General features: G+C 44.2%; 1 protein-coding gene across 1 annotated transcript in view; it reads left to right on the forward strand.

Moving 5' to 3' along the window:
* The window catches only part of LOC104130451 (partitioning defective 6 homolog gamma), a 78484-nt gene that overhangs the window by 18996 nt on the left and 33955 nt on the right, over positions 1 to 25533 (forward strand). Inside the window, exon 2 of the mRNA XM_035898990.1 lies at positions 6119 to 6365. Within this exon, the coding sequence (XP_035754883.1) occupies positions 6119 to 6365 (247 nt within the window). The remainder of the gene's footprint in view (positions 1 to 6118; positions 6366 to 25533) is intronic.

The raw sequence follows: 25533 nt of genomic DNA on the forward strand, positions 1-25533 counted from the left end.
GCCAGAAGTTAAAAATGAAGTGTACCTTCAGAGACATTCCCTCCCTCTAGGTGAAGGCAAAGTCTCCCAGTACAGAGGTAGTCCCGTTCCCATTGGAAATTTGTGAAGTTAATTGAGGCGGATGTGTCTGGGGCAGGGTGTGGTGCCCCAGCCCCAGGGCCACCTGGCCTGGGGCCATCCCTCTGGCTTCCGCCCTGCACAGCTGGTCCCAGGCCCCTGTCAGGTCTGGCTAGGGGTGTGGGGGTGTGTGTGTGCATCAAATTACTCCTCTGCAGCTGTTGTTGGCCCTGAGCTCACGGGGAAACCTCTGGCGGAAACTAAAAGGGTCTTAAATAAGTTTGCAGCCAGCCAGAGCCCTTACTGGTTGCAGGTGTCTGGTAACCATGCAGATACCTCTCATAGTAAACGTTCAGAAAATGGTTTGCTCCTGCTAGAGAGCTATACCAGTGCAGAGCTGCCTTTCTGCAGGAGGCTAGGCTCACAGGTTTGCCTGCTGTTGGCAGTGTTCACCAGGTCTCCTGACAGGTCCTCTGTCTCTCTGTGGTGGTAAGGTGCTGATGGTGACATGCCATGGATGTATCCATCCCGTGCTGTATTTGTGCTAAAGCTCTGTGGTGTGATGCTCTGTGTGATGCTTGGTGTTCTCTTGAAAATACAGGATGAGCTTGGTCTGCATCCTTTGCAAACAGATTCTGGTCTGTTCCCGGAGATGTAGGGGACTGGAAATAAAAAGGAAGAGATTTGCTTTTTGGAAAGATAGACCGACCACTTAAGGCAAAGATTCATTTTAAAGGCTTTGCTGCGAACGAATGCTTCTTGCAGGAGAACAGCATTGTGCATTTAAATATCAAGAGCTGAGGCCGTGAGGGAGGCTGGCACTGTGTGCTGCTTGGAGGCAGCACTGGCTGAGAGAGAAGGTACAGGGAGAAAGCAGCCATGCAGGTGACCTGATAAGAGAGGAGCTACTGGAGCAGGGGTGGCAAAGAAAGGATGATGAGTTCAGAAGAGCAGGCTGGGAGAACAGCTTTTGTGGATAGCAATTTTCACAAACTACCACCAGCTAAGAAATGGTTGGGTGGTAGTGAGGCAAAATAGTGTCTAGAAAAGCTAGGGAAAAGTACAGAGCAGCGGTGAAGCCAACGTCCAGCTGTGCAGATGAGTAGCTGAATGGTGTCTGTGGATTTAAGATATTAGGCAGAAAAGATCCAGGTAATTAACATATATCTATATGCAACTGCCTGAATGAAGGTTGGTACTGGAGTTATAGGTGCTGGGGAAGGCAGTACAATGGTCTTGTGCCTGATAATCATGAAAGAAGGTAGGTGAAGTAGGGAAAAGAGTAAACTTAGGTTTAAGTTGCCATTGAGCTGGCAGCTGAGCATCTATGAAGAGATCAATAAGAGTTTGCATGGGAGGCGTGTCTCATGAGCAGAAGTTGATCCGAGAGTGATGGGGACAGAGAAAGAAGCTGAATTTGTCTTCTGAGTAGATGCAGAAGAGAGAAAAGTGTTGTCATGGTCTGAACCTCACAGATGGCTGGGCAGTGCTGGAGGGGTTGCAAAGGCTGTCCTTCAAATGAAAAGCAGAGACATGGAGCATTTGAATCCAAGAAGCATGAAGAAGGATGGGAACCACTGGGTTTGTTTGTTTGGGATAAACTATTCTAAGAATTTAAGATACTGAGCATGGCTGTATTTTTATGGGGGAGTGAAAGGGAGACTACAAGGGAGAAGGGTAGGAGTATGGCACGATGCCAATCAGGAAAAAAGTTTGAGGAAGAAGGTAGGAATTTGTGTCTCTGATGGGGTTCCTATGAAGAGCAAATAGAAGAGAGGCTGTCTTGCTCTTGTGACTGTCTCTTGGAAGAAATAGCAAGAGGTGAGCAGAGGACTGAGTGGAACACAAAATCCCATGCTTCCCACCAGCTTGATCATTGGGATGGAGCAGAGTTGCTTTGGGGCAGGCGGTTGAAGGGAGAAGAGAGAACTTGTTGCATCTGCTTGGTTGGTGGCATCTTGCCTAGCGACAGCCGCAGTGAGACTGGGAGCAGAGCAGGAGAGCCCTGGGTGAGGTGGAGAAGGCATGGCTGCGGGAGAAAGAGGGAACCGAGAAACACAGATGTGAATGTGACAGCAGAGCTCTCAAGTCCCAGAAGTCAGCCAGCACAAAACCATTTACATTCAGCCTTCCCTGCTTCTCTATCGTGGCCTCTGTTCCATCTCACTGATAAAGGCAGCCCTGGTCAGGTCTTCCCCATTTTGAAAATCTCGCAGGTAAGCAGAAATTTTAGTTTATGCAAGGATGAAAAAGTGGTTTGTGGGTTGTTTTTTTGTTTTTGTTTTTTGTTTTTTTTTTTTTTCCCTTTCTGTACCTGATATTTACTTCAGGGGAGAAGTAGGTGGCTAACGTAATTCATGTTTATTGCTAAATGTTGCTCTTTGATGTTTTCTTATTACAAGAGGCTGAACTCAAAGCCAGCAATAAGCTAGAGGGATGGCACCTCATAAACATAGGGCTTCATTTTTGACCCTGTAAACTTTTTGAAACTTAAAATTTAAAGAAAAAAAAAAAGTTGGTCTCTTTTGCTTGCAAATAACACTTCCATTTCATTTCACAAAATAGCAGCCCTCCATGTAAACAAACAAACCTCAAAATCCTGTGCCCTCCTCTCCTCTGACCTCTGGTCCCCCCTAACAAGAAGAAAAAAAAAAAAAAAAAAAGCAGTTGGTTGCTCTTGGTCAGCCTGTGTAAGTTTTGATGAGCTGGCTATGCCTTTTCTTTAACACAACTTTTATCAGAACACTTTTTTTTTTTTTCTGATTTTTCTTTGTGTCTGTTTTTGCTCAGCGTTCCTGCTTGACGTATAGGATTTTGCTGGGTGCTTGCTGCAGACAGCAAATATAGTGGCTGGCTAATACTTTGGAGGATCTTAGGACAGAGCTTATTCTTTGTGAAACAAAACGTGTGGTTCTTCCTAAGTTTTCTTCAGTCATAATTAGCTCAGTCAGACTAAATTCTTTTAAGTTCCCTCGGACCCTCTTGTCCTCTGACTTCTGTGGTAATAGATGCAGTATTGGCATTAGATAAATAGGTCAGAATAATTTACTTCATTATGGAAAACTAATCTGCTTGTTAAAATTGTTAGTTTATCAAACAGTGTAATACAGTATTGTTCTGGCAGAGACTGCTGGCAGACACCAGTCCTTGTGTCTCTTTCTGTAGAGGGATATACTAAAGATGAACTTTGCTTGTAGCTTAGGAAAGCAGATAGTCATCTTGGGTATCTGTGAAGCCCTCAGAATTTGTAGTTTCTGGAAGATACGTGGTGGATGTTATCTTGAAATCCCGGCTGAATACAATGCAGAGCACCCAGTCTCTGAGCTGTACTGCAAAACCTATTATTACTGCGATACTCTCTATCAGCCTCATCAGGGAAGATGAATGAACGGTCACTGCTGACGCATTTTCTTCCCCCTCTTCTGAAAAGACCCGTTGACAATGGTTGCTGCCTGTGTACACACACGGCGTGAATTAATCAGATAAACTACTACTACAGTAGTACTAACCTTTAAACAACAGAATGCCATCTGCGTTATCTGCTCAAGTGTCTTTTTGGAGAGACTCTTCCCTACTCCCCTCCGCAGAAGCGCCTTCCAGCTCCCTTGCCTTACAGGGCTGCATCACGCAAAAAGAGGAAGCGAAATCACTTCCGTTGTTTATCGTTCTCCCATTCTTCGATGAGGGAAATTGTCCCTTGGGCTTTCTCTGAGGCCGAACGTGTGAATGAGTTCATTTGACTACACGGCTTTTGCATCGGCCCTCGGCGCCCCAGGTCTGCAATTGCATCCCTGTGGGTGGCCTGTTCCCCGCCTGTCACGCTCCACCGATACAGTCGACCCTAGCGTGCCCACAAGGGTTAGGCTGGGAGGCATGGCCCTTCCACTGGCTGTCCTCCTCTCACTGGGAGCTTGTGCTGAACTTTGGGTCATACCAACATGTAAATAACCGTCCTTGCCTCTTTTCTCTCTCCTTTCCCATGTCGCTTTCCTGCGGAGTGCGATGTCCCTGCGTGGGAGCTGGCCTGTGCCTCAATGCCTGTGTTAGGCGGAGCAGGACCGATGGGCTCTCCTGGGGCAGGTATCCGGCTGGCTGTGTAGGACAGGTGTTGTACTGGCTGGAGCAAGACTGCACAGCATCCGCTTCCTTGCAAGTACCATGCACGCTAATGGTCCTGAACAAGTTGCCTGTCCAGTAAACAAGTGGTTGCTGGGATTGGCATCCAAATACTCTGGCTTGGTGCCTTTTCCGCTAAAGGAATTCTTTGTTCCTGTTCAGGTGTGCGTAGCAGGAGATGCAGCCCTAAGCAAAGCCTACAAATATCTTGTTCTGTAGTTTACCATGCAGATCTTAAACTTGTCACTTAAAGATGGTTGCTTCTTGTTGGAATCTAGGAAAAAGAAAACTTCAAGATACTTTTCAAATAAAGAGACTTAAGCTTTTTTTCAGGTTGAAATGTGTCAACAGAAGTAAGTTGCTGTTTGGATTTTTTTGGAGAGGAGCAGAGTGTGGAGGGACAAAGGAGGACTGGTTTGCCTCCACTGGAACCAGCTGTGGTTTGTTCGGCTTTCGTGCATTTGGATGGGAACTTTGAATTGAAATCCAAACTGGAACTAGCAGTTAATATTACAAACAAGCAGCATAATTTGACTAAACAAACTTTCAGATGGTCACAAGTAGGCTTTGGTGCTGAAGAGTGGGATTTTCATAACTGCGGAAGCAATTTGAGAACATGCTTGCACCCAAAGCCAGTAGGGTTGGGTTTTTTATTTTTTTGCTTTAAGGTTATGATGGTGATGATTCATACTTTAGCCTTAGCAGAAGAGTGGCTTGCATGTTGATTTAACATCTGAGAACGTCTAAGCAAGTCATTCTCCATTTTGCCAAAGAATTTATCTACAGAAAATTATCTTGGTTTGTTTTTTTTTTTTTTCCCTTTGTTTGTTAGGGTTTTTTTTGTCTTTGGTTTCTTGCCTTGGTATTGACTGACTATGCAGATAAGAACTTCCATGAGATCCTAGTCAGTCTTCTTTGTTCTTGGATTTGTGGATGTGGTTCCATGCTTTCAGGAGTGAGTTAGTATGATTTAGAGGTACAGTTGATGAGCAGTAGTTCACTAGTACGATACAATGTGCATTATGAAATTAAATGTACCAGAAAGATGATTTAAGCTATGTAGTTTAACTACATGCCTGTTTTTTCACTCTCTTCATTTCCTTGATTAGAGAATCTAATTTTTTCCTCCTGTTCTTAATAGAATACTTGGTTTCTAATATCAGAGATAAGGTCAATTGAAATATTTTTCCTCAATCACTTGCTGACTTATCTTAAATAACTTCATGAATTTATAACATTTTCAATTGTCTTGTGCCAAATCACATTTTTTTAATTTTTTTTAAAACAGCCACTTACAGGTCTGTAAAGCTTCAAAAATAACCACTGGAGTAACAGAAAAATTAAACCCATGAAAACCAACTTAGAATAAGAACTTTCCTCCTCCTGTTATTTATATTTATACATAAAATACCAGGAAATTCAGGGGGCATGTAGAATGAGTGTATTTCCTAATAACAAGCCATGCACTCGCATACCACACTTCTTTAAAGGTCTTGTGGTTGGGATCCCAGTGGTATTGATGGGAAACGTGCAAAGAATTTTTATAAGGTTGTTTGAATAGCTGAGGAACTTCTTTTGAAAGCAGTAGAGTGAACACTCCTGCTTCGGAGAAGAATGGTTCTGTGGATGCCCGAGCTGGTGATAATGAAGGATGGAGCTTCAAAGTTAAAGCCTACAATTATGCAATTATGCTCTAGAGGATTTAATGAAAACTTGATATTTAAAAAATACACTTTCTTGTAAGGTGGCACGCTTTTGCATATCTATTGTCAAGCAGAGTGGTGTCTTGGTAGCCATGGTTATATTCTAACGTGAGGACTTAAAAGGTCATTTGTAGGCTTGAAAGCACTAATATGTGACTATATTCATTGTAGAAAGGGAGAGGTGATGTTATACCATGTTCAGATGCCAAGCTGGAGCATAGTGCTGTGGTGGTGTTTGACAGCAGACACTCTGTTTTCTCTTGCAGTTTGGGGCAGAGTTCAGAAGGTTCTCCCTGGATCGCTACAAGCCAGGAAAGTTTGAAGACTTCTACAAACTAATTCTTCACATTCATCACATAGCCAACCTGGAAGTGATGATCGGATATGCTGATGTGCATGGAGACCTTCTCCCTATTAATAACGATGACAACTTCTTCAAAGCCGTTTCAAGTGCTCATCCACTCCTCAGGGTTTTTATACAAAGACAAGGTAAGATGCACTTTCATTTTGGTGCCTCAGAGTGTGCTGGGGCAAGGTAAAGAGTGGATTTGTGGCCCCCGTTTAAAGGCTGAAACGATGTAAGAGGGACCTAGGAGCCCTCTTGCTCCTCCTCTCAGGCACTTCATTACAACTTCAAGGCCAGGTTGGATGGGGCTCTGAGCAACCTGATCTACTTAAAGGTGTCCCTGCTTACTGCAGAGTGGTTGGGCTAGATGACCTCTAAAGGTCCCTTCCAACCCAAAACATTCTGTGATTCTAACTTGCAGGAGTGGCATGACTTCAGGGCAGGTAGAGAGGGACTGTGCTGCTGCCTGTAAGGTGGTTGAAGGATAGTGTGCTGAGAATCACCACCAGCCCCTTCTTTTCCGAGGAGAGCATATCTTGTGCTGTTGGTCTTGTGTCATCACTTGGGCAGGCCAGCTGCACCTCTCCACTTGTTCGAGGGAGCTGTGAGGAGAGGATCCTTGTGTTGTACTACTGCTTCACATTTAGAAATCTTATCTATCCATCTTGATAGTGTCATACCCAAATGATTCATGGCTGTATAGTGTGTGAATGCTCACAGACATGTAGTTATTTTTAAAAAAAAAAAAAAAGTTCTGTCACAAATGAGGTGGTGTTTGACTGTTGACCTGGCAGACAGACAAATGATGATTCTCCCCTCTGTCCTTACTCTAAAGGGTGTTGAACCTTCCCACTTGAATCATCAAGCAAACCTTGGGCAGAATTGCCCAAATGTTAAGATGACTTCAAGTTTAAGTGGTTGTATGTTGTTCTTGTCAAGCTATTACTGCAGATACCTGAAACCTTCTCCTAAAAGACTGTGTTTGACAGTCGCTTCAGATGAGGATTCATTTTTTAACAAGGTATCTCCCCCACAGCGCTCCTCAAATCCCAGGGGAACCTAACACTCTGTTAACACTACCTCCACAGTTTTTTCAGTCATGTAGTGATTTATAGCACAGGGCTTTTGGAATTAAAATCTTGTCGGTAACAGAGTCAGAAATGAGACTTGATCTAAGACTCTGAGCAGTCATGTAGCTTTTTTGGCCTGGACTCTTTACTGTGTGGGCGTTTGTACTGATGAGGATTTAGCAGGAAGCTCTAGCCTGCTTGCTGGTATGAGCTGGTACAGTGTGAGGTTTGATTCGGTGTTGTTGGATACATCCAGGGCTGCATGGTCCTCCCCATTCAGAGCATGTTGTCTGCTGCCTTCTTTTAAATGGGAGTAAGTGTTCAAGGAGGCAATGGAGAAGAGGGTCTAGAGCAGTTTGTTCTGTCTGTGTGTCTGTCAGATGAGTGGCAATGTCTGTGGGAGGGGACTTGGGTTGCTAGCTCTCCCTTCTTGTGCAGAAAATTCAAAGGTAGATGACAAGTCCTATTAAGTCTCCTTCCTGCAATGCCTGTTAGGGCTTGTGGATGTTCGTGGTGGGTCAGCTCATGAGAAATCGCTTGCATGACTTTGTCATGCCTGCATCAGTTCGAGTTTATTCATGTCTCTGGATCAATCCTGTTCAAAGTGCAGCTGTCCTTGCCCTGCTTGGGCAGACTGCTAAAGCCACTGAGTATCCCTAACTGTGTTGGGAGGGGGTTTGCCACCAAAATGCTGATCACAGAAGTCGGCAAATGAGAGAAAAAGGTTGACTACATGTGGAAAAAATGCTGCCTCCTCTTCTTCAGTGGGAGAAGTATGCTAATTGTGGAGGTTTATAACTTGTAACGTTAATGGAAAAGTGCAGTATTTCCTTTTTAAACAGCTTTTCTTTTACCTGTTGCTCAGTGGAAAGAATTGTACTGACAAGTAAGGAAGCTCATACAAGAGGGAAGATGGGCCCATGCCTCCTCACCTGTGACAAAGCCTGAAAGCTTTCCCAACACACGTTCTCCTGCACTTCCTCTGTAAAGCTGAAAAGAACAGTAAATACTGGCCCATCCCTTTGATTAATGGCACTTTTTGTAAGGGACTCCTGGGGGTTAACATTTGAGATTCATACTTGTGAATACTCACGAACAATCATGCCCATTTCCTTTTCTGAGAAGAAGCCTTTAGAAATTGTTCCCTTCAACAATAATAGCTACTGAAATCTTGTTTGTCTACTTTTTTTTTTCCTCTATCATACCCCTGCTGTTTTTCCCTGTCTTCAGACTGGGGTGATGGAGCAATGCTGATCCTTCTGCTGGGGACCTGCACTAGAGAACAAGGTGACTAGCACCAAGAAATTGTTGTGCCATCCAGGGGCATGCGATCTGCCTGTGGTGCTTCAGCTCACACCCTAAACTCTGACTTCAGAGGGAGGAAACTAAGCTGACAGGGATGCTAATAAAATACAAAGCCAGTCCTCTCCTGTGACTTTGAAGGAGACTGCAGAGTGTGGGCTCTCTAGCCTGTTGGGTCAGGGATCGCTGCCCTTCAGTGGGAGAAGTCCTGGGAGGTGGCTGCCAAAGGTTGTTCTCACGGTGTTGTAGAGCAGGGAGGGTTTGAGAGGACTAGGCGGAAGCATGCAGGCATGGAAGGACTGAATAGTTGAAGTTCAGGTCTTTTTTCTAGCAGAGCAAACTGTTTATCAAATGGATGATTAGTCATCTTATCTGTTTTTCCAGTTTATAGCTGGGTTGTCCTTTCTCTTTGTCAAGTGAATTATACAATCATGTTGAAACAGCTTAACTATTTGTTCCCAAAGTGACAAAATAGGTAACTTTACTCTTTGCACAATAATCAAGCAACAGTTTGCTAGTTTGCTTTTTGTTTGCCTGGTTGTTTTTTATCTGAGCTTAGTCTTGCACTTTTTCACTTTAAAAGTGCTTCCCTTGCTTGTCCCTGGACGCAAGCCACGTACGCACTGCTTGGACTCTTACAAGCCAGGTTGGTGTCCAGATATGGGACGGCTGGTTTATTCCACTTTCCTCCTTTTTGTTCAAGTCTCCTGAGTCCCAAATTTTTCGGGATCACAGTAGCTGAGGACCTGAATTGCCGTTCCCACTGTGCTCGCAACAATTACTGTTCATACTTTTGGGGGTCTTGAAGGCTCTGGGATGTTTGCAGGTTATGTTTGAGTAAACTTGGCTATGACAAGTTTTTATAGCTCCTAGTGATCCATCTGCCAAAAGTATGTGGTGCTCTTCTTTTTTTTTTTTTTTTTTTTTTCCCCCCAATACCAAATTACAGTGCAGACAAAAATCCTAATTAGAGAACCAGGCTATAAAAAGAAAAGGCAGTTTTCTTTTGACTTGCTTTCCCAGGCTGCAAGTACGGGTCATGTCCTGTGTTGTAAATTGATGTGGCTCTTTTGACTTCACTAGCATAGCAGTGATTTATATTAGCTGATGCTCTGAGCCCAAGAATTTGTTCACTTGGCTGTCACTAATACCGGGCATACCCAGAACTCTCTGTGGAAGGTGCTTGCTGCTGGGGAAGGGGCAGATGTCCCAAAGACCTTAGAACAATGCAAGGAATTATAGATGTGTTTGACTTGCTCCATAACCACTGAACTCTTGTACTCTAGCCAAGACCTGCATGAAGGAAGAGCTTATCTGATGATGCAGTTGGTCATCTTCCCCCCCCCCCCCCCCCCCCCCCTATTCCTCTCCGCGTCTGATTTAAACTACAGCACTTGAGAGAGTCTTTTGAATATTGCAAAGATATTTAAGTGTAAGCCATGAATTCAAGCAGAAACAACAGAAAACTGAAAGGAGTTAGTATTACGTACAGTGAATGCATTAGATTTTTCCTTGTATGATTAAATGGAATGATGTTGTTATTGAATCTTGCTTTAATGCCAATCTCCCAGCGGCAGAGTACGTGTTCAAACCAGGCTGTATTAAAGGCTCTTAAATAGAATGGAATTAAATAGCAGGATTAGAATGACTTCTTGCTTGTAAACCTGCCTGAAACAACCGCTTGAAATTTGCAGGTGGGGCGTAAGGATGTAAGGGGAGGACTGCCAGGTAACAGAGATTTCAAGATTTCTCTTCTTTTGCTTGGGCTACCTGCTATGATGTGTTTAACCTAGGAAGTTCAGACACTTAGGGAAGTGTTGCAAAACAAGCGTGATGATCAGCCTGTAAGTACTCTGTGCAGCACTTTTTTCCAAGAAAAAGAGGACCAGGACCAACGGCAGTGTTAACAGTTGGACTTGATTATCTTAAAGGTCTTTTCCAACCTAAACAATTCTATGATGCTGTGATTCTAAGTACAGCAAGCATAGTGAATGGAGTGATATTTGTCATATCACTTTAAATCCAGACCAGTGACTCTGATTCAGGGAGAAGCGATGGAGGCTGCTGATGACCAGGCCTTCACTTCCTAGCACTCTTTAGGGTTTAGAGAGTAATGGGCAGTAACAGAAAATCTGCTGTAGCTCAGATACCAAAGGAGAGAAGTGGTGAGCAGCCTGTCAGGCCTCATCTTGATCCCAGACTGAGGTCAAATGAACTCTTCTCCTGGGAATCTTTTTTGTTTTGTCCCCATCACAACTGGAGGTGTGTCCTGATGGTGGCTTGAGGTTTTGGACCTCTGCTTGCTTTGCCTGAATTTCAGCAAGTGGCTTTGTTCCTATAAATCTGTAGTGTTGATAAAAATGTATCCCTCAGCAGGACCATTCTGAAGGAAAACTTGGAGGAGTTGGGGTTTGAAGAAATAACAAACTTACTTAAATATTCAGGCAGTCTTGACAAGACGCAGAGCGTGTTAGTAGGGCAAGAGACAGGTAAAATGCTGGAGTGTCAGATGCTGAATCTGTGTTTCAACGTATCTTTGTCAAATATCACACTTCTTGCAGGAACGTAAAAGGCAAAGAAGCTGAAGAGCATTCTAACAGCAAATGCTCTCTACAGCTAACTGGAACAGGCCCTTACATAATAATTTAGCAGATGCCACAGATTAACTGCAGCTGTTAATTGAGGTGGCCTGAAGTTGGAGAAGGCTGATGTCTTCTCAAACCTGTATTGTCTTGCATTTTGTGGTCTGGAAAACTGATAGTGTGTAAAAAGCCATTAAGTACCATCTTCAGAAACTTGCCATAAGTGTCTTTTCTTCTGTAGTTATAGCTTAATAGTCCATTACTGTAACAGTAAACCAGTACTGAACACCAGTCGTTGCTTTTCCCCTTGAGTGGTTAGAGCTGCTGTCTACCATCAGTTCTCACTTAAAGCTTGATCCAAAGTCAACAGGGAAAAACGTGCATTTACCTGGTTGGATTTTTGGATTTGGCTTGGTTTAATTTACATTAATTTAAAGACTGGAAGATGCTGTTTTTCATCAACTGCATGCAGCGACTAATGTATTTAAACTGCTGTGCCATGCAACATATTTCTGTATGTTCAGAAGCAGTTCATAACGCTGCAATTTGTTATTTACCTGGCAAAGTTCTGTTCTGCTCAAAGTACCAACATCTGTGCTTAGCTTTTTTGTATTATAAAATCATAGCAATCACATTGAGTTTTAAAATAAAAATGTGCTAATGGGAATCATGCCCAGGTCTGACTGAAAAACTGATGGTGGGTTGTTTTATTGTCTTTCATACTCTAAGCAGATAATCCCCAGGAATGGTGGTTGGCTGTCTAACCACATGTGTTAAACACAAAAACTGGCTTTGAGGCAGCAACTAAAATGAAACCTGTTTCCAGCTACCTAAAAACTTTAACACTCTGCTCAGCCTTCTAGAGTGGGTACAGTTGGAAAAGTTTGAGTTGAAGTCTTTCACTTCTTTTTGGTTCTTCAGTAAGCTTCCCGTTTATTTTATAGCACAGACATTGACTTCACCTTCTCAAAATGTTGTATTTCCAAACAAGAACAATGTGATTTTACTGCTCTTGTTACAGTAAATAGTAAATAAAGCAGCAAGTTGCAGCACATGTGGAGGGGAGAATTCTGAACTGCTGCTGGCCTTGCCCTTGGTTAAGCTGTGTGGATTTTCACAGTAGTCTTACATGAGTCTGAGGGACTAACATCAAGCTAAGGGTATGGAGAAGGCGACTTGAGCTCTTCGGTTTATCTGCTTCTCTATGGGGGAGAAGAAACTTCTGACGCTCGGTGTAGCTCATGGGCGTGCTGGAGGATGCAGCTCTGCTGTTGGGTCCGACTGTCCCCGGGCTGCTACCTGGTCTCCTCTGCCCTGGCGCTGGTGTGACCTGGGGGCTGAGCTCTCAGGACAGCTCTTCAGCAGAAAACTGAGGAGCTAGCATGGGATGGGCAGGACCACAGCAGATTTAAAGCGACTTAACGCTGCCGTGAAGCCTCTGCTTCGTGGGAGGAAGAACTTGTCTGCATGTAGCCTTCGGAAATGTGCAACACCACCATTTTTGGAGAGAAGGCAAAGCATGTTGTTTTAGCTTTGACAAGATTAGGGGATGGTGGTAGATTTCATGCTAGTATAATAGGAATTGCCACTAGGCTTAAATTACATCCTTTCATGATTTTCCCCAGAAACATGTCTGTGTTTGAGCTGGAGGGGTCTTTGAATGCTTGTCAAGCCAAGTAATCTTTGTCCCACTCAAGTCCTTTGATATCTGAAGATAAGTAAAATGCAGCTGTTTGTTCCAGTGCAGTCTGGCAACAAATGACTGTAGCTTCACCTTTCATGTGTAAATGGTGAGACTGGATAATCATTATCTTTCAACTACTTTATTAAGCATCTTTAAAAACATTATGTTTTATCTGGTTTGTCAGACATAAATACAAAACAGCCTTGAATTTTGTTGCTGGCATGGTTCGTGATGCCTGGTGGCTGAGCAGAGCCAACAGGAGGCTGCTTCTCTCCTTCTCTTTGAAATCTCCATTTTTAGAGTATGAGGAGATATGATTTTCATCACCGCTTACTTCAATTGCAGCCAGAACACCTGGTAAGCAAGAATTTTCAGTGAAATGAGGGGAAAGCGTGTGGAAATAGCATAGCGTACAGATAGGCTTTGTAGAGTTGGTCGATAACTGGCAGCATGAGCTGTTGCAGAAATAAGTGCTGTGTAAGTATTAGTAGTTGCAGCCCACAGTCAGTATGGGACAGAAGCCTGGTGAAAATGCTGCTGCTGTTCTGTCATTGGCAGCAAATGTTTGTTGCACTTCTGTGTTAAAGCTATGTGGGATTTGGTTTCAGTTTCAAAGTGTAATAACTTAGTAATAAAAACACATAATCAAATATATTAATAATAAAAACAGACTTTAACAGTTGATGCTTCTTAAACATTGCATCAAGCTGGTACCAGCACCACAGGTTCTGCTGAACTGAGACTGAAGAGGCTTGTTTACAGTGGGAATTCGTGCAGCCTTTAATAGGAACTTGTACTCAACTCCTTGCTTCGCTTTAGCTGGTACCCCACATAAGAACAAGCAAATAACCACTCTCTTCTGCTCTCTTCTGTCCCTCCAAATTCCTGTTGGTTGTCTTACAGTTGCAGATTGAGGCTCTGATAGTACTTAAAAAGGCAAAACAGAAGAACACACCCCCCCACCCCCCCCCAATTATGTCTACTTAGATAGTCTCAAGTAAAACTATTTCTTGTTTTCTTCCTGGGTCTGATCCTTTTTATTTAATATAGTGAAGCTGCTCTAACAGGTGGCTTGACCATATAAAAAACAATGGTGAGGAAGACTTTTCAAATGATCCACCTCTGTTAAAAGTCCCTATGAGGGAATTTTCCACTATTTGTCTTTCTTTACCTTAGTAGTCAAAACAAAGAGATTCTGTTTCCTGCTCATGGCTCAGGTTTTTTCCTGTTGTGCCTAGCTGTCATTTCCCCTCTGTAAGTGATGGAGACAAGTACAATGCACAGATAACGATGAAATGCACTTGATGGTCTCCTCTTTGACACCGGATTTTACCTGAGGAGACCCTCACAAGCTCAATGTAGGTTTTATGTAGGGAGGGAGGGTAGATAGCACAACACAGGTACAAACCATAACTCAAGATTCAGGCCTTCGGGAATAGGCTTTCTGCTAAATTTCTGGAGTGCTCTGAACTTCTTAAGTGCACTACACCACAGGGCTTATGACAACCTAATCGCTAGACCCTTGCACTGAAAGCAAGCATACGGTGAAGGATGCTTCTGCTAGAGGGTTGTGGTAGGCATTGAAAAATTAACTTGAAATATAACTCAAACCATTTTTTTTTAAGTGACTGAAAGCTCCTCTTTTTGTCTTCAGACTGCCTGTGTTGTTGAGTTTGCATGCTCCAAATTTAAATGTGTGAATGTTAATACTGCGGAAGAACTCCGGGTATTTTTCAACTCCAAGAGAGAAAGCGGTTTGGGGGAGGCTGAAAGAACTCTTTCTTGAACCTGCCCCTAATGATGATCTACTTGAATCTTATTTTTTCCTCTGTGCTATGTTTAGAGTAGCGAAGAATCCTGTGGGAATATTAAGGAAACTATTAACCCAGAAAACTTCACTGTTGTTCTTGCTCTTCAGTCCCCTGCCATATGCTGACATTAAGTAACCTCTAAAAACTTCGTATGAACAACTTTTACCGCCTCATCTCCCCTTCCCCCCCCCGCAATTTCTTATATTTTTTCTGTTCTGCTTCCTTCTCCCACTTTCTGCTTTTTCTTCTCAGCTTTCTGCTCCTTGCCTTAGCTTTTTAATTGCTCCACAAGGCTGTCGCTCGCTGGGCAGGAGAGCGTGTGTTGGGTGGAAGTGCGCTGTTGCTGCCGCCTGTTTCACTCCAAGCACTAGGAGAAGGCTTGCAGAACGCTGGCATCGGTGGGGTGCAGCGGCAGCGACAGAGCAGGTATGGAAATAGCAATTAGTAAGGAAAAACTCCCTGTTACCGTGGGTCTTAGACCAATTAGTTTTCTTCTCTGATTATCCCTTTGCATTAGAAATAATAGAGGAGTTGAGAATTAAAAAAAAAAAAATTCTGAAATTTTGGAGGAGAAAGTTTAGTTAATTTGAGTTTGCGTATGAAGAAGTTATGTACTGCCTGGTGTCTGTGGAAAAGCTGGAATCCAGTGGGGCTGGTGGAAGGTATCGTCTTGGCACAGCGAGGGCACGGCGAGGCGAGCCAGCTGCTGGCAGCGGCGGGCTCCGAGGCAGCGTCCCTGCCTCTTCCACCGCTGTAGGTAAACACGGCTGTTTCCTTTAAAGCTGAGGTACCAGTGGAGGATTTGAAAAGGCCTAAAGCTGTTTTCCTCATCCGTTGAATGCCGCTGAGGTGTGATAAGAGGAGGTCTGTCAGTTATGACCTCCGGTTGGACATTGATGGCAACCGGGTTGTTCGCTTTATTAGCCTGCTTTATTGCTGCTTCGTTTTCATTCTGCCTAGCAATTTGGCTGCTTTAGTAGTATGTATCCAGCAGATGCAGTGATTTTGTTTACAAAATAATGTAATCTTTACATTTTTGCTTTTGTGTGCTTACTAAGGTCTAGTTTTAAATGCAGCTGGCACAAGTAAGGGGGAGGAAAAAACACATTGTGTTAACCAGAAAACCATAAAGTTTCAGAAAGAATTCCCACCAAGCTGCAAGAATCTGAATGAATGAATGAATGCTTTATAATAGAACCCATAAATAAGTCCAGAGGTAGTGTCTTTGTGGCTAGCAACAAGAAAAAATTGAGTTCCCTACGCTTGCATTCCTTGAAGCTGCATAGTTCTAACATGACTTATCCTTTGTAGAGGGGGAAAAATAAAAGTATAGCACATCTGAAGTACAGTATGCTACAAGACATTTTAAAAGTTTTGTTTCGGGGCAATTCTTAGCTGAGACAAAGATTACCAATAGCAGGAGGAGTGACAATGTCTGCTGTGCCTGCATTACTCCTCAGACACTTGAAAGTGCACTGGACACTTTTGCAATGTACTCATTGCTTTTAAAACTTCTGCCTGAGTATTAGAGAGAGGAGAGGGTAGTGTACAGGGAGCCAACTTAACATTTATGCATTAAACCCTGGTACAGGATCTCTCCTCAAGCCTGAATTGTCTTTAAAGCTACAGATGACCTCTTCATGGTGGTTTTTACCTGTAACTCTCAAAACATGAGATTCACATTCCCAGTGTTAAACTGAACTTGGATCCTACAGTGCTACGGTCAAAAAGTTGTTTCTTCATCCGTTAGGTTGCTTCATGAGGGGGTTACTTTTCCATGTGAGTAACCACATGACATCTCCATTTATCAGCTTGTGGCACCTGAAAGGTCCAAGGGTTTCCCCTGGACAGACAAGAACTGTGGCGAAGACAGTGCTGATGCTGATTTGCTAGCGAGCTTTACGTTTGCAAGAGTGACTGAAAATGCTGATACTGGTCATGATTTTCATTAGATCTGGATAACACCTCCTCTTGTGTAAGTAGGCCAAGCCCAGAGGCACATCAGATTCTTTTTTGTTTTAGTTGATTTTAGTAACTGTGTGGCTGCTGCCTTTCTGACCTCTTCATGGTATCTGTGCCTGCACTGGGCCATGACTATGAAAAACAGGAAACTTTTTTAACTTCAGTGTTCTGTTCGGGTCTCTTGCCTTTTGCTTGTGGATGCAAAGGTGCTGGTGAGAGTACTGCAGAATTTCCCCTTCCCTGTTTTTTTGGCTAACTACGAAGGCCGTGTGACACCATTACCTGGCAGCTCTTGTCACAGTGTGGAGTTTGGCGCATTAACATTTCTTGTGCCGAAAGAGAGGAATTGAGTAGCTGCCTACAGGCTGCCCCCTGGAAGAGCACTGGCCTGTGCTGTATTTTGCTGTAAGCACAACTTAATTTCTTTCATTGATATGTTTTCCTACCATCCCATAGCACGCCTCCCCCTGCCACACGCACGGTTTTTCCCAGCCACCTGACAGGGAACATATGGTGTAGCGAAGAAGTAATGGTTGTCATACAGGTTCTGTGTTAGACATCGTTCATTGCTGTGTGCCAATCTCTGTTGTACAAGTGCTGCAGGGCACTCTGAGGTGGGGGGAGGTATTTGAGCTCGTCTCAGGCATGCCGTGTCATCCAGAGGGGCCGGAGAGGAGAGGGGAAGTGCTGGGAGAAGCTGCAGGCTGGGGTATCCGTTGTGATTTAACAAGTGCTGCTGTGGGCAAAGTGGCTTGGCAGTGCCTCAAAACCCATCTCCCCTCCCTGAAACATTCCCAGAAGCAGCTGGCCACAGGAGCCAGCTCATGGGTTGCAGATCACAGGAAACAGCTTGCCGCAACAAACTTGGCTTCCTCTGCTCAGATGACCCTCAGCGAGGGTACATGTCATCTGCATCAGCTCTGGGAAGTGCATAGTGGTGTCGAGCAGGAGGAAGAGTGGTGTTGGAGGTAGGCACAAAGCCCTGCCTTACTTACAGTGAGCTTTGCCAGTGTTGAACCCCAGACCATGGGGAGAGCCTCCCTGCAACTGACTTGTCCTGCCTGTGGAAGCCTGGAGCAAGGCTGGACAGCAGTATTTCCCTGAGTGTCTTTTTTTTTTTTCAGTGCTGTACCTAGCTCAGCTGGTCCCAGTTCAGCTGGTAAGTGGTAGCTGTGTCCCACACCCTGCCTCTCACCAGTTGCATCCCAAGTTCCCAGAGCCGTATTGCATCATGAGGAAGTACTGGAGCTGCAGAGTGTGGTGTGGGTGCCTTTCTACCCTGACGGGTGTCATACAATGTGTGGGTAGCACACGCTTGAGTCTTGTTGGTCTGGTTTATGGGTGTGTTGTGCTTATCTTGGAAAATTGGAGTTGCGAGCTCCATCTGTCTTCAGAGATGTTATTGCCTCTGTCTCAGATGACTTCAATTCCATGTGGACGTCCAAGGAGAGCTGAAAGAGAGAAGCGTGAAGAAGATACTTCTGTACGTGCAAAAGCAGCAACCATGAGAGGAAATTGTTTCCCAGCTAGTGTAAACCTGGCTAGCTAGGTTGCTCACTAGTGTTTGCTGAATGGTACCCTTCCGTGGTGGCTTTCTTGCAGCTGGTGTGGACTGAGCAATTGCAGCAAACCAGGTCTCCCTGCCTTAGAGACCTCCTGGCACTACAAGGCATGTCGGCATAGGCAGCATGTATTGCTGGATAGTAGAAATAACAAGGAGAATTTGCATCCTGACTGAGGATGCTGTGAAGGGCATGCTGCTAGAGGTATTTCTGGGGTGGTGCTGAGGTCCGAAGGTTTGTGAAGGCAGCTTGCTACGGTCCTGTGTCTGTAAGGTGCACAGAGGCTCGGGCATGGCCTCGCATCCCTCTTGCGTGGTGGGGCTGTGTCAGCTGATGTGGACTGGCGTGGCTTACAGAGCAGAGCATGTTCACGCTCCGCGATGTGCAGTTGTGGAGTCTGTTACTCAGATTTGGTCCATGCCGCCTTGCTGAGACATGGTTCCTGACTCTTAGTGTTTGTACTATTTCAAGGAAAACATAAGATTTGTTTATGTTATTAGCTTTCAGGCAGCCTAAAATAAATCCGGAATGCTTGTTACACAATACTGTGAATGAATCCTTCTCCTCCTGAATGTGGTGCTTGGCTACAGTGCACGCGTATGGGCTTTGTGAGCCGATCCAACGTGCAAATACCAGAAGTGCTGCGCTTTGGTGCAGAGCACTAAGGCAGAGCTCAGGATCGAAGGGGAAGTCTCATCCCTGTGCAGACGCAGTCTGGGTCTCCTTGGGCTTGTGTTGCATGTAGCTTGCAACTGTGCACTTGGCTGCTTTGTTAGCTTGCGGGAGGGGGGCTTATGGTTCTGTGATTGTAGTCTTTGTATCGCTGAGGTTTCATCTAGAACCTACCTACCCACAAACAGAAAGTTTTAGTACAATTTAAAAAGTAGAGGATTAGAGAATGCATAGGAAGTTATAAACATTTATGGGAAAGATGGGGAAAGAACTGAAAAAAAAAACCCTGCAAAAATCTCACTGGAAAGGAACCCAGGAAGAACTTGGGTTCCGAATTCACGTACTCTGTCTGCAAAACCTTGCTTCCTAGAGCTTTTGCCTCAAGACTTTTTTTTTTTTTTTTTTAATGTAGTTAAAACATGAATCATTTTAAAACAAATAATCAGCTTAACTACTGCTTTACAGCACTTAGCGTTTGCAACCAGGTGGCTTGCAAATGCATGTGTGGAAACAGTAGCTGTTCTGAACAGCAATTTGGGAGGCCTGAGGAGCTGCTATCTTGCTCTGGCTAGACCAGCTTTTGGAGACACCCTACCACGGAGGACCTCACAGGGAGGCTGGATGTTGAATTTGGGTAGTAAAGTACAGAATGTGGTTCAAGCTTTTTATCTGTGTCAGTGGCACTGAGAATATTGCCACTTGGAAGAAACAGAGGGGTTGCATGTAATATTTATCTATACTTGATATGCTTATCTAAATCTCAATGTCGATTCTTGGCAGCTTGGATGTCAGTAAAATAAGACAAGTTCTGTTGTAAGGTGTGGAAGAATAGAGCTCCTGAAATACAGTCCCTGACTTTGTTTGCGTTGTAGTGCTTCTGTGGGGAGCTTTTTTTTTTTTGCTGCTCAGAATGATGTTTCTTTCGGAAATGGGGTGGGAGGCTGATGACTACCAAGCTGCTAGTTCACGCAAGTGGTGCATCTGCCGGTGTGGTGGCACAGTCACTGCCACTCACCACTCCTGAATAATGTAATCATTTCCATGATAAAGCATGTGAGCTTTTGCAACTTGCGGAATTCTGCTTTCCCAGCAGCCAAAGGTGGGTAAGCTTTCTTTTTTTTTTTTTTTTGTGATGGGCAAGTTATATGCCTAACTTTGTTATCCCACTAAGAGCTGGGTGAAGAGCTTTTGCACTAGCCTGATAAGCTTTCCTTGACTGAAAAAAAGAAAAGAAAAATCAAGTCTTTTTAAGACACTTAAATCCCCAGCCACTTAGTTATTTTTAATGATAAAATGAGGAGAAAAAAAAAAAACCTAAAGATTTTGGGTGTGTTGTCTAGTGCACCTTCAACTGGGAATCTATATCAGCTGGGGAAGAGTTGTCAGCTCATGACTTTAAAGTAGTTAGAATGAATCATCTGCTCAGAACACATGTATACATTTCTGAGTGGTTTACTTTGATTAGAAAAACCTGTCAAATGCACAGTTCCACCGTTTGTTTGTTTGTTTGTTTTAAGTTGTTTCCTGTCTGTCGCTTTCTGTCTCTGTCTCTCTGTGCACCAGCACCATACAGCTGCTATGCTCTGCTGCTTGTTATTTGTACCCTCATCCCTAGCCCTCCCAAGGGGGCAATGGCCAGTGACAATCTGAATAGGCAGCAGCCCAGGACCTTTGGAGGGCGATGAGATTCAAAGCTGAGGTGCCAGGTTCAGTTCAAACCTTATAAAGACTCCAAGGAGCAGAATCGTTCCTCTAAATTGGTTTACAAGATTCTGAGTCCTCGTATACGAAGGTGGTTGTGTCTGACAGCTCAGAGGATCTGCACTGGCCAGTGGAAGACAAAAACCCTCATGTCTGTGGAGCTCACTTGCCCGATGGATGTGTAAATTGGGAGCTGGTAAACAGCTTCTTCTTTTCAGACATAGCGTGCTTGTCTGTTTTCAAAGCAAAAGAAGATATTTAAAGGGAAGTCTACAACCGCAGCCCATCTTCCTTGTGGTCATCTCTGCGTGCATCCCTCTGGAAATGCTAAATATGGTACCTTGTGCCTGAAGTTCAAGCACAGATTTATAGGAAGGAAGGGAGTTTTGTTTTGACTGTTTTGAAACTGTGTGGCTTACAACCTTTTTTTTTTTTTGTGGAGATATATTTACGAGAAGTCTAAGACCTATGTTATTCCCTGCTGCGCTCTGTGTGGCAAAATTTGGAGAGAAACGTCGCCTCATATAGTCATTCAGTAACTTTTTCAGCCAGACCTTCTCTGAGATGAAGAACTTTCATTTTAAATTACCTTAAGTCATTTAAAAAAAACCCAACCAAGACCAACAGCCTTTTTTTTTTTTTTTTTTTTTTTTATAGATTTCAGCACAGGTAATGTGGAGCTCAGAGCAGCAGGGAGAACTCAGAGGGGAGAATTGTGAGCTACGGACCACAAAACTGTGGACTATAAGGACTTGAGTAGCTGAACTCATGCTGTCAGTAGGGACTGTACGTTCACTAGCTTCTGCAACTGCTGGGAGGTGTTTTATGTCCAGCTTTATTATCTCAGCAGAAGTTGGGTAATCAACTCCTGCGCTAGTGTGACACATTTAAAACAGTCAGAGAAAAAACTGCTTCAGAGCACATCGCTTCTGTAGGTAAAGGGAGGAGCTACGTTCTGGGTGTGTTGTCCTGTGTACCTGTATTATCTTTGTGAGGCAGGTGAGATACCAGCTCCTTAAATAACAACTCTGGTCTTAAGCAAGCATTTCATAATGAAGTTATTTGACTCATCAGCTGCTGGGAATAGCAGCCCAGGTCTATTTTGCTTGTGGGGAAAGGGGTCCCTGGGAGAGGCTTTGTGAAGGCTTAGCATGGTTCTCTGTCTGCAGCTGCATTAGTCTGTATTTTCTCTTGTGGCTGGGATGCAACGTGGTGGTAAATTGGTTAAGCTTGAGGCCTGAGATCCTCTCCTAGGAGGCTCTGTGCAGCTCTGTGGTCCTTCTGCAGAAAAAGGAGAAAGAGACCTTATTTTGGAGTATTGCCACCGTGCCTGCTGAATCATGACCATGAAAACTGCTGAAGGGGGTCTGTGCTAAATAACAAGTGTCATATGCCAATGGTTATTTTTGGTGGTTTCAATTACAATCTTCCTTTCTCTGAGAACCGCACTGGTGTTTGTGTAAATGGATGCTGAATCGCAACAGCAAAGCCACTGAATACCTAAGCCAAATCCGAAGAGCGGACACGTTTGCAGCAATGTGCCTGTTCTTCTCAGCTGTTCCAGCCCATGACCCTCGGCCTCTTCCTTGTGTAAATATGGATGGAAGCAGTCAGGGACGTTTTTGTTTAGGAGCAATATCAGGAGGCTTAACGGAGAAGAGGCAGCACAGGGGATGGAGCAGTGATGAGGCTTTTCAGGCTTTGTCTCAGTGGGAAAGTATGAATGCGTTTAATACTGTATTTGCACTCTTGGCTGGCTGGGACCCAGCCCTGACCACAGTGCCTGCTGATGCGGCAGGGATTGCTTTGGCTTTTAGCACAGGGATGAAGGAAAAGCACTTTTGGGAGCTTATTAGTAGGTTGAGAAGAGCAACCTTCTTTGCCTCCTTTCGCTTCTATCTCTCTTTTTTTTTTTTTTTCTTTCTTCAGCAAGACTCACTGTTTAGACATCTTGTGAATGAATGGCAGAAAGTCTTTGACTTCTGTTTTGAGGGGAAGCCAGGAGTGACTAACATTCCTTAATCTGATTTTATTGCACATTCTTGTCTTGGATATGTTTTCTCCTTTTTCCCCAACCAGAAGAAGAAAACAATCCCTGATGCAAGTGGCTTCTAAGCTCTGTCTTCCTGTAGCTCCACATGTAGTTCTCTGTATCCATTTGGGAACTGACTTTGTATTGCTTTGTTTTCATGCAAAAGATCTTTTTGCAAACTGTGACTTGAATAAAAGCAGGAGGGAGTTCAGATGCTGGGAGTCCCTGGTGTCAGCTGAGGCAGGCGGCAGATAATCCCTGCTCTGTTCTGTACATTCATTAGCATTCTAGAAATACCTGACATGTCTGTTTCCTGATTAGGAGATCTCTAGTTAAATGCTCACTTTCTCACAGGAAACAAAGTATTCAGAATTTCTCTGGAAAAATTTAGGAATGCCTTTCCGTGTACCTAGCTGTGGCTTTTTTTCATGTGCACGTGTTGCTGGCCCCTGTTTGTTAGGGACTTCTCTGTATCCTGACAGAGTTTTTGGCACAGAAACAAAGTGCACTAGCTCCCTCCCTGCACCCCCATTAGTTCCAATTTCTGCCTTTAATTGGCAGATGTGGGAGATGGGCTTGACAGGAGTTGAGAGAGTTGAAAATGGTTTGAAGGGGTGGGTAGTCTAAAGAAGCGTGATCAAAGCCGGCTATTATCGCTGAAATATGAGTGTTGCTATTGATGCTTGTTTATAGCTTGTTAAGTCTTACGTGCGTGTACAGTTTCATTTTATAGGCAGATGGCTTTTAAGTAAAATAACGACTTCTTAGTGTGCTCTCCTAAAGTGAAACACCGCTTCCTTCCTGGCCCCCCCACCCCCAGTAAAGTTTAAAGTCTACAGCTACCAGGAGTGCTTGATTCTACCAAAGACAAAATGTATCCTGTTTGTTTAATAAATAATCAGCTGGCTTTGATTTTTGGCTTAATTTAGTCCAAGTGCTTGGGGGCGGATAGATGGGAATGCAGTGTTGGGGGTGGAGACTTTCAAGGAAAAACGCAAGGAGTAGAAAATTAAAGTAGCAGAGGATATATCCTCCATCCAGGGGACAGCACTGTGGTGCGTGTTGTTGCTCATAGCTTCAGAGAATGAAACCGTGATTTCCGAGAAAGTATGTTATAGTTAACACACTCCTAGATGGGTAAACTTCAGCCCCTTTGTTTAGCTCTGGCAATGATGAGTGTTTTTATTTGCAAAGCCCTTGCTTTTAGAGCCTGTGGTCGACATCTGAGGTGCTTCTGCAAGTTGTCTAGTTTTTGTAGTTACCAAGGAAAAAAACTCCGACCTGAAAACACAAGCAGAATGAGTATCTAAGGGCCTAGTTGCACTGACAGTGGTACAGGCAGTTGCATTTTGGCTGCTTCTGTGCTCTCTTGGCTGGACATGAACTGGTTTTGCTCCAGAAGCCACATAGTTGGGTTTAGCGTGACGCCAAGCTTGGATTCCTGTGCCCGGTGTCCAGAGCGGGCTGGGAGAGCAGCCGTCCACTGTGGATGGGAGAGCAGTGCCTTGGGCCTTGGCACTGCAGGGGTAAACTAACAGAACTACATGTATTTATTTTTATTTCCCTGTGCTATGCCCTCTTTTTGGGGGGGGAAGTGGAGGAAGGGAATTGCAATGTGTGGCTAGCACCAGATATTCAGTATACTATAAGCTCTACTACACCTAGATTTTTCTAGCATATGTGGTGTGAACAGTTATTTAGCAGTGTTAATACAGGTATCTGTGCACCAGAAAGGGTTGCTAGGTGACAGCCAAAAAATGCATGCCCTTCTGGGTCAGATTTTTCTTCAAAACTTTGTATGGGCTCTCTCTAAGTATTACAGGAAGGAAGAAAATTGGTGGTTTCCAGAGGCTAACCTCAGTCCTTCGAGGATGGCTCACAACCATGGGGTCTGAGAGGAAAGGTGGCCTTGCTGAAAACTGAGTGTCTCTAGGTGAGGACTGAAGGAGGCTGCTCTTTGAGGGCAGAGAAGCAAGCCCTCCTGAAAGCGCAGGGGGGTCTGGCTTTCTTACACTGTTTTCCCAGCTGGATTTCAATCCCCCTTTGCATGCACCGAGATACCCTGGTCATTGCTTCCTGAACCGGCTGGGGAGAATGATGCAGGCAATTGCCATTAGCCTTGAGAGCATCAGTGACTGGGGTGATGGAGGGAGGAAATGAAATGCCAACGTGTTGAGGTAAAACTCCTGAAGAGGAGGAAAACTTATTTGCTGAAGTTTTTCCGCTTATGCCCAGTTTTTCCGTAGCACAGCAGTTCTTTGCTTGGCAACTTCTTTCATATTGCTATTGCACTGAGGCTCGTAAGACTTTGAATAGTAGTATGCATGCTAATAAGAATGTATTGTTTTTTGTCCTTGAAATGAACAAAAACACTCCCACTCAGTATCTTCAGTCTGGAGAAAAGTACACTGTTCCCCTTGTGCAGTCCTCTCCCCTTTCCCAAGCACTCTTTTGTGCAGTGAGGAGTTGCTGCAGATCCGCTGCATCGTTTGTGCAGCCTGTTCCCCCTGCTGCCAAAAGCGTAACCCGTGCCTGTCTTCATGCTGGCAAAGGTGGATCTTTGGAAAACCAGGGAGGATGTACATGTGGGAGGGGAAAAAATTATACGGCCCTGTATTAAGCTGAGACAGCAACTGAAAGTCTTGGGAGTGTTTTGACTATTGCTTGAAGCTCTTAGAGGCATATGAAAGGGGGGGAGGAATTTACATTCTCTGCCAAAGCTTCCCACAAAGTTACAATCTCTCTTTAAAAAAAGAGTTTATAATAAAGGGCCAAATTGTGCTTTCAGACCCTGCAGTCTAGCAAAGCACCCAACTTTTTCTTGTCCTATGGTCCTGCACAGCAATGCTCTGAAAGCCCGGTGGAAGCTGGCAATAAGGCCTATTTTGGGTACCTCACCTGGGGAGCTCCCAGTTAGCAGATTGGCTGGGGGG

The sequence above is a fragment of the Egretta garzetta genome, unplaced genomic scaffold, assembly GCF_000687185.1.
Source record: "Egretta garzetta isolate BGI_Z169 unplaced genomic scaffold, ASM68718v1 scaffold88, whole genome shotgun sequence".
In the NCBI taxonomy this organism is placed as follows: domain Eukaryota; kingdom Metazoa; phylum Chordata; class Aves; order Pelecaniformes; family Ardeidae; genus Egretta; species Egretta garzetta.